This window comes from Chiloscyllium plagiosum, chromosome 31 (genome assembly GCF_004010195.1).
Source record: "Chiloscyllium plagiosum isolate BGI_BamShark_2017 chromosome 31, ASM401019v2, whole genome shotgun sequence".
In the NCBI taxonomy this organism is placed as follows: domain Eukaryota; kingdom Metazoa; phylum Chordata; class Chondrichthyes; order Orectolobiformes; family Hemiscylliidae; genus Chiloscyllium; species Chiloscyllium plagiosum.
The window spans coordinates 32781043-32795814 of record NC_057740.1 but is presented as its reverse complement, the minus strand read 5'-3'; the positions used below and the strand labels follow the sequence as shown (position 1 = coordinate 32795814).

Genomic DNA, 14772 nt, shown 5'->3' with positions numbered 1-14772 from the left:
GGGGGGGGGGGGGGGGGGGGGGTTCAGGCCCTAAAATTATTGCAATCGATATTGAGTCTGGAGGACTGCAGGGTCTCCAAGTGGAAAATGAGGCACTGTTCTTCCAGCTTGCACTGAGCTTTGCTGGAGCACTGCAGTAACACTGAGTCAGGGATATTAGCCAGGACACAGGGTGGTATATTAAAGTGGCAGGCAATTGGAAGCTCAGGGTCTTTTCTGTGGGCAAAACATAGATGTTCTGCAAAGCGGTCACCCAGTCTACGCTTAGTTTCCCCAAAGGAGAGAGGACCACATTGTGTGCAGTGAATGCAGTGGACTAGCATTCTTACATTTAGGTCAGACGCTTTGAGTCCAAAACCCATCTCCAGTCTTACATGGAAGGTGTGTTACAATGTGGCCAAACTGTAAATCAATCTATTAATCATTTCAATGCACCTTTGGCATGTAGTAAGAATGGGAGAGTCTCCTTCTCAATAAAAACTATGTGATAGCTGTAGCGCAATTGCTTCCACACTTTAAAAACACTATTACTTCTTGCCATGAGCAAGCATTGTCCTCATTCCTGAGATACCAAGCTAATGGTAAACCTCTAACAGTGATTGCACCATGGAGAGTTACCACCGCGTGAAATTGATAGTAAGAACTGACCATTCTGCAACCAGAAGCTAACTTGCCCAAAAAGGAAAGCATTGCACACATCAACCTGCCATTTTTTGAGCACAATCTCCCAGCTCAGAGCAGCATCAAACAGAAAAGACATGCTGCCTTCTGTAAAAAACTTCTGGAACAGTCAACCATATGAGATAATAAAAACAAACTGAATATGAGGTTATATAGCTGTCCTGAACTGAATAAATGATAGGACTGTGAAGAAGGCAATGATTGTTATTTTTTAGTAACTGCTGAATTTTGTGCAGTCTTTCAAGCAGCAACATTACGGCACACATAGCAGCATGCATGCGGGGCAACAGAAATTCGCAAGATTTGTTGTGAAATAGCGCGCCCCCAGCTACTGACTAATTCATTCTTCAATGGACTGCAGCTATTTACTGTGTTGTGTTTAAAGCAAGTTCTTTTGACAGTCATCATACTGTGAACTGGCTGGTTTTCCCCTACCTAAGGGAATGCAATGTTTAAAAAAAAACTCCCAGGACTCGGTCAGCATTTAAAAGGAAGCTCATTTTGGGGCTTTCATGCATGCTGTCTGATCCATACAGTTTGGTGCATTGCAGGAAATTACCCCTTGGCTATTTGCTTTTAAAGTGTTGCTCCTCACACGTGTAAGTGGAAGCTAGAGGAATCTACCTGTGGGAACATGTCGTTCACACCTTCCGCTTGATCTTTCTCCAAGGTTAAAAAAAAATTGAACAATGAGGGTTCACGGAAGAGCCATGAGGCTTGTCCCTTGTGTCAGGGCTGTGAGCTATGTGAGGAGACTCCAAAGAAATGTTACCTTTGGGTCACAGTACTTCACACAAAGGGCATTATTCATGTTTGAGCATTGACCATAAGCGCCAGAAGGCAATTTGGCTCTGGGTGGTGACAGAGCTGAGTCTGATCCTTAATTTGACAGCCACATATGTACACGTCCAACAAAGGTTGCCAAACAGAGAAAGACTGGATCACAGAACAATATTCTCCTTGCTAATTCAAGGCACAGTCCAATTATGAATACACCCTTTAGTGCTTTAGAGACTTGATTAACTAGCTCAGCATATTGGAAATCAAACCTCGGGTTTTTCTTTTGAAAATGTTACTTGACAGGCACAATTTTAACTCACTCATAATCCAACCTCTTACATATAAATAAGATAGGCCTCATTGGTTATAAAGGAAATGTCTTTTAGCATGTGGTATACCACAGAAACAGGAAAACTAAAACGGGTGCCACCGACAATACATTGCCAAGCTGAAATGTGGCAAATTTAAAGCCCCAGCCTATTTCTAGCTTTAACCTGATCCCTTTTCCACAGCAGAGGCAGAAGTTATTGACATGTTCGGAGCCATTTATTATGTGCCTGTGATTGTTAACAGGTGATTAATGTGACATGTCAGAACAAAAGAAAACAAGGGTCACTTTAAAGAAATATCACCCCTATGGAAATTACTCAAAAGTTAAATTGCCTGCGTGTCACAGTTGAACCTGTAATCCTAAGTACAAGTGCTGCACAGTTGTCTTTTGAGAATTGAGATACACTTACCTTCAGCCAGCTGCATAACACTCTGAGGTGAGGAGCTGATGATTCTCACATAGACTGTAGCATAATGTAAAAGCAATTTTAAAGCTGCACATCACCCTCGCTTCCAACTTCCCAGGCTCTATAGCTCTTCTTAATGAAAGCTAGAACTTCACTAAGAATTAAAAATTCAACACATATCGGGATATTTAATCATGAGAATCCATCTGTAAGTCTGATCCCACACTTGACACAAGCCAGAGCTGAGCCCATGGTTGACACTTGGCCCTCAACCAGGACAGCTTCTCCCTGGCAGGCTGCCAAATAACAAAAATAAAATAGCTGTTTGCATTCATGTAGCAAATCTAAGATAGTAATAATGTCCCAAAGTGATTAGCAGGAGCTCAATCAAAAAATATTCACACTGAGTCAAAAAAGGAGACATTGGAACATGTAACCAAAATGCATGTTTGAAGAGGTTTAAGGCAAGTGTCTTGAAAGAAGAGAGAGAGGCAGTGAGGCTTAAAGAGGGAAATGCAAATCTTGGGCTCTGGACGATTGAAAACATGACCGCAATGTCAGGTCAAACGAAGCTGGGGATGCACAAGCAGCTAGAATTGATGGAGAACAGAGGTCTCAGATAATTGTAGAGCAGGAGGGGGCTACACAGAAAGAGGGAAATAATTTGAACACACTATGGGAAGTTAAGATTTGAGGCTTTGGTGAAGCAAGTTGCAATGTCATTAATGTCAAAAGGTGAGGTCCTGGAAAAGCACAGCCAGTCAGTCAGCATCTGATGATCAGGAGAGTTAATGTTTTGTTCCTGATTAAGAGATTATGCTTGAAACATGGACTCTCCTGCTCCTCGGATGCTGCCTGACCTGCGGTGCTTTTCCAGCATCGCTCTGATCTAAACTCTGGTTTCCAGCATCTGCAGTCCTCACTTTTTCCTCAGTGCTTGGTCACGCTGACCAGTGACTCCCACCACTGCTTCTCCCACCTTCCTTTCTGTTAAATGCAGATGCCAAGCGAGACAAGATTCAATTTACCTAAGAAGTACTCCCAAGGTGCCTCCTGATCCTGGACAACAGCCACTTCAGTGAGGCAGAGAAAGTAGCAAGAAATGGGGAAACATGAAATTGACACTCAATCCCAAATGGCATTAATCCAATTGATATGCCTTGGGGTTCATTTACTTGAAGCTTGGAGTAGTTGAACATTGTGTACAGGCTCCTGGGTGCTCCTGTACTATCACGATCATTGAGTGTTTTCCTGCAGCACAACCTTTGCTGCACTCCACAAATAACTCATTGTGTAAGAGGTTTTGAAAAATAGGATAGAGCTTTCTAATGTTTAAAAGGCCACTGTGATGAGAACTGCAGTAACACGTAATAGCATCTATCTAGTATAGAAGCAAATTCAAACACAAATGCTGAATGGGGAACTGGAGAGGTTGGGTCTGCATCTAACATAGTATCAACTTGTCATTGGTTATCTGTCCGCAATCAGGCAATATGGCGAGAAATATATCTGATATGCTGCAGGGGATAGACAGCTACGTAAATGCAAATTATTCATGCCAACAAAATCTTTCACATCATTTGCTGCATATTCTCTGTACAGATGCACCATTTGAGGAACTGTCTACCTCCAAATCCATGGAAATCAGAACCAAGGAACTGAATTTATTGTATGGACAAGAAAATTCAGATGAAGAGAAAACAGTAGCCAAGCTAAACAATCAGCTGATGCCTGTAATCTCAGTAAGAGTTTGATAGTTCCACTAAAGTCAGCCAGAAAATAAGAGAGAGGAAATGGAAAATAAAAAAAAACAAATGTAAATCAACCTCCATATATTAATTGCTAATGAAACATATTTTGCTGGTTTTGTGTTGACTGTGTGTATGCACGTGTGGGTGTATGTGCCATATATAGGTGTACTGTATATTGGAATTACCTGACTGATTCAGTTTGAATTGTTACTCACCTGAGTACTGTAGAGGGCTCCAAATCCCAGGACCAACGCAGCTAGCAGCCAAGATTTCCAGCAATACCAACTCCTGAAAAAAAGTTGGGGGGAATGGACCCATTAGAAACGCAAATGCAGAGAAAGAGCTCAGAATTTCCCTCCGAGCTGTGCGCTTAACGCTCTCCCTGCCCAAAATTTCCCATTCAAATTGCTACAGTGTCAGTCATGAAATCAACTCATAACCTTACATTTTCAGCGACCTCAACGCGGAAGGTCCGCACAAAGATTTAGTTTAAAAATGATGCCTGAGAAGACGCAGTCTGAAAGTGTCACGGTCAGTGACAGAATACGGTTTTACCGGGACAGGGGAGCAAGCTTAAACACAAGTGTGAACATACCAGCTGGGCAGACCGAACATGCTTGACCTCACTCGCATGATCTCAGCATGAACACTTATCTTGGGCTGTCATCTCGCCGTGTCATTTGCAGTCAAATCTTCAGAACCGATCGCCTCACGTAACATTGACAATTCCCAAAACTTGCAGGAGGTCTCACCAGCTCGCTCCTGGCGGACACTGAGCTGTCAGGGGCGATGAATTTATGATATTCACCAGAAATTAACTGCGAGCCGAACCGTCTCTTACTGGATTGAAACTTTGAGAAATTTAACGTGGTCATTGAAATAAATGCCCTCCCAAGCGACTCCCTTTCAAAGATTTCGCCACGGCTCCTTAATAATTAGTAATTTCCCTCCAAGCTTCATCCTTCGCAGAATATTCCTCTCTTTTTGAAATCCAAACACGTGTTTTCTTGGTCACTCGTGCTGATCTTTTTAACTAACCCACACACACACACATACGCACACATATAGGTAGGTGTTTCGATTTGCTGGATCCGTTTAGTTAGAACATTTCCAAACAATTGTGGCCGTTTGAATGTTGAAGTTTTGAAACTTCTTGCAGACAAAAAAAAATTCCCGGGAAGGGAAGATTTTTTTTTCCGGGTGTCTCATGTATGTATCAGCGCTTGTTAAATAGCAAACAGCCAGAGTCATACAGAACTCAGATACATATTCATGAACTGGGCGGGTTGTTTTGCTTAAAGGGCCAGTACTATCTGCGTCGTATGTATTAGTTTATATCTGTGTATGTAAACAGTGCCGGGCAAACTAATCCCCTCTCGTTAAATAAACGCGGAAAATGCTGGAGAGACTCAGCAGGTCTGACAGCATCTGTGGGGAGAGATCCTCACTGAAATAACTGCACAGAGGCCGGTATCCTGTCACCAACATGTTACCCTTTATTTACATATGATTTGGAGAAACCGGTGTTGGATTGGGGTGTACAAAGTTAAAAATCACACAACACCAGGTTATAGTCCAACAGGTTTAATTGGAAGCACACTAGCTTTCAGAGCACTGCTCCTTCATCAGGTGGTAGAGTTAGTGTGCTTCCAATTAAAGCTGTTGGACTATAACCCGGTGTTGTGTGATTTTTAACTTTATTTACATATGCACAGTACACTAGCTGTGGCCATCCAGCTCAGAGTCAGACCGTCAACTGAGGAGACCTTCGGAATCTCCTGTTTATATTTTTTTTCACAGAGTCAGTCCCCTAGACTGAGGGGATTCCAAATCTCCCATTTATATATTTTTTTATTTCTTCCCCCCTCCACACACACACACACACACTACAGCGGTAGTGCTTTCATTTTCCACAGTAGCCATGTGATGTGTGTGCAGGTGTCGGACACAGTGAAGAACAAGTGTGTAAATCTTTAAACACCCGAGAGGCCAGTGACAAGCAGCCCCTTTCACATCAAAGGGCAATGCTGCGTGATCAAACAGTGAAGGGTAGGGCAGGGATTAAATCAAAATAGAGTTGGGGGGAACTAAACCACTTCACTTCCTGTGGTCCCCACCTCTCCCTGGAAACCTAGAAGGTGTTGGTAGATACTGCGAGCTCTTTCTCTAGGGACACCCGGGCTCTAACGTAACCACGGAAGAGGGGCAGCTAATCATCTCCTGTTTATCTTTTTTTCCCCCAGCCCCAATGTTGTGTGCGTGCAGGTGTGAGACACAGTGAGAGACACAAGGTGCATGAATCTTTATTCAGTTTCCACAATTAGGAAGAAAGGAAACACCTGAGTGGCCAATGACAAGCAGTGCCCTTCACATAAAAGGGCAATGCTGCATGATCAAACAGTGAAGGGGGGGGGGGGGGGGGGCAGGGACTAAATCAAAATAGAATTGGAGGGAGAAATGATGCACTCCACTCCCTGCAGCGCCCACCTCTCCCTGAACAACTCCAGGTGTTGATGGACACCGCGTGCTCCTTCTCCAAGGACACCCGGGCTCTAACGTAACCATGGAAGAGGGGCAGGTAATCATCTCCTGTTTTTTTTTAAAAAACATTTAACCCCCACACTACCACCTAAGTGCGGTAGTGCTTATTTTTTCCCCAGCACCCATGGTGTGTGTGTGCAGGTGGGAGACACAGTGAAAGACACAAAGTGCACGAATCTTTATTCAATTTCCACCACCAGGAAGATAGGAAAACACCCGGGTGGCCAGTGACAAACACTGCCCTTCACATCAAAGGGCAGTGCTGTGTGATCAAAACAGTGAAGGGGAGGGTAGGGACTAAATCAAAATAGAATTGGACGGAGAAATGATGCACTCCACTCCCTGCAGCGCCCACCTCTCCCTGAACAACTCCAGGGTGTTGGTGGACACCGCGTGCTCCTTCTCCAAGGACACCCGGGCTCTAACGTAACCATGGAAGAGGGGCAGGTAATCATCTCCTGTTTTTTTTTAAAAAACATTTAACCCCCACACTACCACCTAAGTGCGGTAGTGCTTATTTTTTCCCCAGCACCCATGGTGTGTGTGTGCAGGTGGGAGACACAGTGAAAGACACAAAGTGCACGAATCTTTATTCAATTTCCACCACCAGGAAGATAGGAAAACACCCGGGTGGCCAGTGACAAACACTGCCCTTCACATCAAGGGACAGTGCTGTGTGATCAAAACAGTGAAGGGGAGGGTAGGGACTAAATCAAAATAGAATTGGAGGGAGAAATTATGCACTCCACTCCCTGCGGCGCCCACCTCTCCCTGAACAACTCTAGGGTGTTGGTGGACACCGCGTGCTCCTTCTCCAAGGACACCCGGGGTCTAACATAACCGCGGAAGAGGGGCAGGCAATCCCCTGTTTATTTTTTTTTTGGGTAGGGACTAAATCAAAATAGAGTTGGAGGGAGAAATGATGCACTCCACTCCCTGCGGCGCCCACCTCTCCCTGAACAACTCCAGGGTGTTGGTGGACACCGCGTGCTCCTTCTCCAAGGACACCCGGGCTCTAACGTAACCACGGAAGAGGGGCAGGTAATCATCTCCTGTTTATATTGGTTGACCAGGGATCCTTGATTGGCCCAGGTTAATAACACAATCAAGGATGTCATAGTCAGTGAGATCCATCTTGTTCTAATCACTACATGCACTTATCATTTTGAGGATCCTTCTTCAGTACTGAAACCAGTTGGAAAATGGTTTTGATATTTTTGACAGAGGCAGAGGAGGAGGGAGAGAAACAGATAATATGGAGGCCCAGTGGAAATTATACATTAGAAATAAAAGGAGGTCACTAATGGGTGTAAAAGAGAAATTGGGATGTTAAATGGGGGTACATTAAGGTGTGGGAGGGTAAAGATGGGTCCTCTGGGCTGGTGGCAAAGTAAGCAAGACAATAAGACAAGCCTGTTTGGGGAGAAGAGTATATGGAAAATGGAAGAGAGACATTGTGCAGTCAGGCTCTAAGTTACTGAGATGCAGTATTGAGTCCCACAGGCGATGAAGTGCTACTCCCTCTCATTAAATATTGAGAGTACCAACACCATTGCTTTCAGTGCCTGCTACAAATGCAATTCTCCACTTACTCTCCTCGGGGAACTGTGGGAGACTGAACCTGACAGTTCCCATCCTGTGAGTCTTACTTAACTCCTAGATAACACCCAGCCACATCTTTGTAGCATCAGTAAGACCAATCATTTCCACCTCTGCGATGTTGCTTGATTCTGCTGCATCTTGGCTCATCTACTGTGGAACCCCTCAGAATCTAAGTTCGACTATCCCAACACATTCCCACCTTCTCCCCTTCTTAAATTTGAGATCATCCTAAATTGCACAGCCACTGACATGGAGTCCCATTCTCTCTCACTCATGCTGGCTGGCCCACATCAGCATTGAAGAGTTAAATTATGTTGAAGGTTCTCTTTAAATGCCCAGTCTTTGTTGCAGTTTAGATCAAAACACTTAAGGAATGATAATACCAGCCTGGGATTGTCAAAAGGATCTGAAAATATCCTTTTGTGAATCTATTCTCTGTTACCTAAGCCAAAGGGTCACACTCCTTTTTCGATATTTCTTATCAGCTGCAGATACACCCAAGGGGGATAGTCATAAGCACAAGGGTTTGGGATTATAGACCACCAGGAGGAACTGGAAGCTGAGTTGAGGAAGACCGTTGGATTGCCACAGTCTGACAGCAGATTGAAAGGTAGTCTGGAGGTTGGATTTCAGGGCACAGAGTGCACAGTATAGATTACAATTGGGCAGAAGTGCGTGCTGCAGATGCTGGAGATTAGAGTCAAGATTAGAGTGGCGCTGGAAAAGTACAGTAGGTCAGGCAGCATCCAAAGAGCAGGAAAATCGACATTCCGGGCAAAAGCCCTTCATCAGGATGGAAGGCCTCATTCTGATGAAAGGCTTTTGCCTGAAACGTCGATTTTCCTGCTTCTCAGCTGCTGCCTGACCTGCTGTGCTTTTCCAGCTCCACTCTAATCTTGACATTGATTACTATTGGCCAATTTTAAAACAAATTGAACTTCATTATAATTATACAATAGAAGTAAAAAGGGAATATATAAAAGACAGACTGAATGGTAATCACAACAAAATTAAAACTGCCAACGCAGAGACCTTTGCTCATGGATGGTATAGAAAAGCTGGAACAGCCATAGCTGCATAATGAGATTTACCCAATGGAGAGGGGAAATGCACAGTGAGATTTACCCCAGGAAGAGGGGTCTGCACATTGTGATTTACCCCAGGGAGAGGGGTCCCACACAGTGAGATTTACCCCAGGGAGAGGGACCCACACAGTGAGACTTACCCCAGGGAGAGGGGACATAGTGTGATTTACCCCATGGAGAAAGGACCCATACAGTGGAATTTACCCCAGGGAGAGGGGACACACAGTGAGATTTACCCTAGGGAGAGGGAAATGCACAGTGGAATTTACCCCAGGGAGAGGGGACCCACCTAGTGAGATTTACCCCAGGGAGAGGGGACCCACACAGTGTGATTTACCCCAGGGAGAAGGGACACACACAGTGTGATTTACCCCAGGGAGATGGGACCCACACAGTGAGATTTACCTCAGGGAGAGGGGGTCTGCACCGTGAGATTTACTCCAGGGAGAGGGGGCCCCACACAGAGTGATTTACCCCAGGGAGAAGGGACACAAACAGTGTGATTTACCCCAGGGAGATGGGACCCACATAGTGAGATTTACCCCAGGGAGAAGGGACACACACAGTGAGATTTACCCCAGGGAGTGGGGCCCCACACAGTGATGTTTTACCCCAGGGAGTGGGGCCCCACAGAGTGATGTTTTACCCCAGGGAGGGAGTCATGAACAGTGTGATATACCCCAGGGAGAGGGGTGTGCGAGGTGTGATTTATCCGAGCCCTGGGTCTCCCCTAAGAATAGCACTGATTTTTGGTAACATTTTAAACATTTTGGAAAATCTGTGTTTCAAAACATGCCCTCATCAGTGGATGATTTGCAAGATGGAACTCCACAATAAATTCAAATGGAATTAATGTAAAGATGGATTTTAAGCAGACAATGGCTTCTGACTTTCTATATCAGGTTTCTTTGTGGCCCACATAACCAAGGAAAGATCTTGTTTGCAAACACCTTCTTCCTTCATTATTTAGCAATTAGAATCAAAGAATCTGTACAGTGTGGAAACAAACCAATTTGCCCATCAAGTCCACACTGACCCTCTGAACAGTATCCCAGCCAGCTCCATTCCCCTACATCTTCCATGACTAACGCACCTAATTTACACATCTCTGAACACCATGGGAAATTTTGCATGGCTGATTCACCTAACCTGCACATCTTTGGACTATGGGAGGAAACTGGAGGACCCAGAGGAATCCCACGCAGACACAGGGAGAATGTGCAAACTACGCACAGACAGTCGCCTGAGGCTGGAATCGAACCCAGATGCCTGGCACTAGTGTATCATCACTGTATCATTTAAAATCAGAATTTGGAAATCCTGAAGTAATGTGTCCTCTAACAGTCTCTAGGTTTTCTGAGAGAGCTGGGCACTATGGGGGCTGGAGTACATTATCTCCCCTTCCACCATTAAACTGATTGGGCTCCCCACCTAGTTTCCTTCCTTTTCTTATTATCGTTACTCTGGTGGGCAGTGTTGTTATTTGGTTAATTGGGAAAGCTTGATAATTTGGTGCTGAGTTTACATATTAAAAGAATCCTTGAGTAAATTGGTGTCCCAATACGTAAACCTGAATGCTCATTCTGCTAAAAATCCCTATTTTCTCTCAAATACTGCAAGGTGCTCAATAATTGAATGTGGCTCCATGCTTGCTAGTTACCCCAAAGTGATTTGACCATGTGTCTTAACTTCCTGGATGAGCTCCAGCAGTGAGTATTAGTAAGTAGTTTCATAATCTCCCCTCCCCCTAGCTCATCCCAGATCCAACCCCCCAACTTGGCACCACCCCCTCTACCTGTCCATCTTCCTGCCTACCTATCACTTGCTGTGCTTTTCCAGCATCACACTTTTCGAATCTGATCTCCAGTATCTGCAGTCCTCACTTTCTCCTAGTATTAGTAAGTCATCCAGCCATAGTAAAAAAATGAAGTGAGGGTGAGGAATTGCTCCCAGCCATCCGAGGCTTTTCAATTTATGCAAAATTCACTCCATTCCAGTGGGGGTCAGTGCAGAGCCAATAAAGAACCAATGTTTTTCTTCCAAGTCACAGTGAAACCCTTTTCAATTTCCCCTGGCTGAGGTCACTATCTCGGTACCATCTGTGAATCAAACCAACATCTCAACATTTTTATTGACTAATCACTCATTGGATACTTTTCTATCCAAGGCCACGTTACCAAAGGAAATCTTTTCCAACTGCATCTTGCTGGTAAGTGCCATAAGATTCCAACCAGTATAAAATTTGCCCCGCGATACCCATTTTGCTAGGGGTCCTTGATGCTACACTTTGTCAAAAGAGATCTTGATGTCAATAGCTGTCATTATCACCACACATCAACTCCAGGACATCTCTGCAGGAGTTCCTCAGGGGAGTGTCCTTGGCCCAACCATCTTCAGCTGCTTCATCAATGACCTTCCCTCCTCCATAACGTCAGGAATGGGGACATTCATCAATGATTGCACAATGTTCAACACTTGGCGACTCCTCAGATACTAAAGCAGTCATGTTTAAATGTACCAATGCCCGAAATGTCGACTCTCCTGCTCCTCGGATACTGCCTGACCCGCTGTGCTTTTCCAGCACCACCCTTTTCAACTCTGACTCTCCAGTATCTGTAGTCTTCACTTTCTCCAAGTAACATTTGCACCACGCAAATGTTAAGCAATGACCATCTCCAATAAGAGACAATCTAACCACTACCCCTTGACATTCAATGACATGACATCACTGAATCTCCCACTATCAACATCCTGGCGGTTACCATTGACCAGAATCTCAACTGGACTTGCCACATAAACACAGTGGCTACATGAGCAGGTCAAAAACTAGGAATGCGGCACCTCCTGATTCTCCAAAACCTGACCACAACCTACAAGGCACAAGTCAGGACTCTGATGGAATACTCCCCATTTGTATGGACTGGTGCAGCTCTAACAACACTCAAGAAGCCTGACACCATCCAAGACAAAGCAGCCCACTTGATTGGCACACAAGCATCTACTCCCTCCGCCACAGTAGCAGCAGTATGTACTATCTGCAAGATGCACTGCAGAAATTCACCAAAGATCCTTACATAGCACCTTTCAAACCCACGACCACTTCCATCTAGAAGATCATGGGTAGCAGATACACGGGAACACCTTTAACTGGTTCCCCTCCAAGCCATTTACTATCCTGACTTGGAAATGTATCACTGTTACTTCAGTGCCGCTGGGTCAAAATCTGGAATTCCCTCCCTAAGGGCATTGTGGGTCAATCTACAGCATATAGACCGCGGGGCTTCAAGAAGGCAGCTCACCATCACCTCCTTAAGGGCAACTAGGGACGGGCAATAAATGCTGGCCCAGTCAAAGACCCCATGTCCCACAAGTCAATCAAAAGAAAGTTAGGAAATGCTTGCCCAGTTACATAGTCTATATATCCCTAATTATGTACAATCCTTTTCTACAGAAGACGCTGCATGAAACCTATTACCCATATATTAACAGATAAGAATAATTTAACCTCTTCCATGGCAGCTTTTCAGATTTTAAGAATATAATATAAATAACACGTCAAACATAAGAAATAGGAGATGCACTAGGCCATATGGCTGATCTGATTGTGGCCTTAACTCTATTTTAAAGTCTGCACCCTCCCCCAACCCTTGACTCACTTGTTGATCAACGTTCCTTAAGACTGACTCAGACAATGATGCTCCAAAATGCTTCCACGTTCTGATGTCCTACAATATAGTCATCTCCTTTGCCATGGACTGTGATAGGATTTGGATTGTACCTGAGAAAGAACTAATTTTAATTTTTTAAAAATGCATTGCCATAGTACCTTCACAACTGAGAGCATCCAGAGTGTTTTACAGACACTTTCACTGTTCCAGTGTAGGGAATACAGTAGACAATTTGGACAAAGCAAGCTCCCCATAAGCAGAAAAGCAACAAATGACTGAACTACCTGTTGGTTTTTCCAGTGATGCTGGTTGGGAGATGAATGTTGACTGGGACACAGGGGAAGAATCATTGTTACCCTGTACTTAACTTACAATTAAGGTAGACTTTTCAAGGCCCTCCCATTTTAATGATGATTTTTCATTTCAATATCAATTTTCTTGCTCACTCATGCATTGAACAGAATAATGCTTGGTCCCAGCTTAGTTGCTGAGGCCCTCAACACAGCTCCTGAATCCCCGACAGATTTAGCTGCTTTTCGTGCCTTTGAAACACTTGGTTCATCCCAGAAAGACTTTCCACATGTTGGAAGGAATTATAACATGAAGTGTAGCACAGAGGAACAGGAAATAAGGAAGCACTAAATCATTCTGACACTGTATCCCAGCAATAAAACTATCCATAGTTAGAAAGAGCAAGTATCTTGGACATATTGGCCAGCAGATGGAATATAATGTGAAGAGAGCTGGAAAAACAACAAATGCTAGAGATCACAGTGGGTCAGACAACATCCATGGAGAGAGAGCAAGCTAACATTTCGAATCTAGATAACTCTTCATCAGAGCCTAAGTGAAGTGTGGAGGGGACCGCATTGATGCTATAGTTTGAGAGGGGTGGGGGTGAGGGCAGTAGGTGTAGGGTGAAAAGATGTTGATAGTTCAGACTAAGTGATTGGAATCTGAGAATGATAGAACAATGGTGCCTCCTGCCAGACTTGAAAGGACAGTAAGTGGAATAGGGGGAGGGGAGGACATGATAAAAAGCTAAAAGAAAGGAAAGAAATGGGAATTGGTTCACAATTTGAACATGTTGAACTCAATATTAATCCAGAAGGTTGTAAAGATTCAGCCAGGATTGTTTTTCTATTGAGATTCAGAGACTGTTGCTGAAAAACAGGTAACTCCATGACTGGACAGCCTTTGTCGCAATGTTTCCTATCCATAAAGACATAAGGTGGGCCAGTTGGTGAGTAGCAACAGATGTCCATGGGCTGGTATCAAACACAGTGAGGGAAGGCCTTGATAAGCAGCCTGCTTGCTCTGCACATAGAGAAAAGTGTGGAGCTTGGTTGGAGGTGAGAGAGAGGTGAGGGCTGATGGGAGGAGTGTGAAAGTTAGTGTTGCAAAAGAGGAGGGTGACAAAATTGGAATCCAGGGAAGGAGAGGCTAGGAATAAATTTCTGGAAAAGTTGAGAAACAGGAAACTTTGTTGCGGCTATTTTGTTTCAGTAAACCTAAAAATAAATCTATGTTTTTGCAGAACACATTGTAAGTGATATCACTGTGAAATGACTGCTATTTTGGAAATCTTTAGTCATATAATTTTTGTAAGTAATTGTTCAATAGGACCTTTTCCCTAATATGTCTCTTCTGGCATCTAAATATCTTTTTCTGGGAAACAGGTTTTTCTTTTTCAGGAAACTGTGCACTGACAAAGTTATATTGGAATGAATCCAGCAATGATTTAGTTCTGTGTTATATTGTGAAATCAGGTGTCCCTGCTCAAAGGATGAAAAATTGGATCATGCTTAAATTGAGCACAATTCCAAAGCAGGACAGACTGCACGTGTCTAATAAGGTTGGAGTCAGGACAAAGCTATATTGGTCTGCTGGCCTTATTTACTTATTACTAGTGAGATGCAGGCAATAG

The 14772-nt window shown here is 44.1% G+C and overlaps 1 protein-coding gene across 2 annotated transcripts in view; it reads right to left on the bottom strand.

Annotated features, from left to right (window-relative positions):
• The window catches only part of LOC122565386 (ADAMTS-like protein 5), a 126271-nt gene extending 121089 nt beyond the window's left edge, over positions 1 to 5182 (bottom strand). The window contains exons 1-2 of one of the 2 annotated variants that reach the window (XM_043721315.1): positions 4545 to 5182; positions 4165 to 4237 (exon numbers count right to left, since the gene is read on the bottom strand). In XM_043721315.1, the coding sequence (XP_043577250.1) occupies positions 4165 to 4237; positions 4545 to 4582 (111 nt within the window). In that variant the 5' untranslated portion in view covers positions 4583 to 5182. Of the gene's footprint in view, positions 1 to 4164; positions 4238 to 4394; positions 4413 to 4544 lie in introns of those variants that run through there. The other variant, XM_043721316.1, reaches the window with a different exon arrangement.
• Positions 5183 to 14772: the final 9590 nt, after the last annotated feature.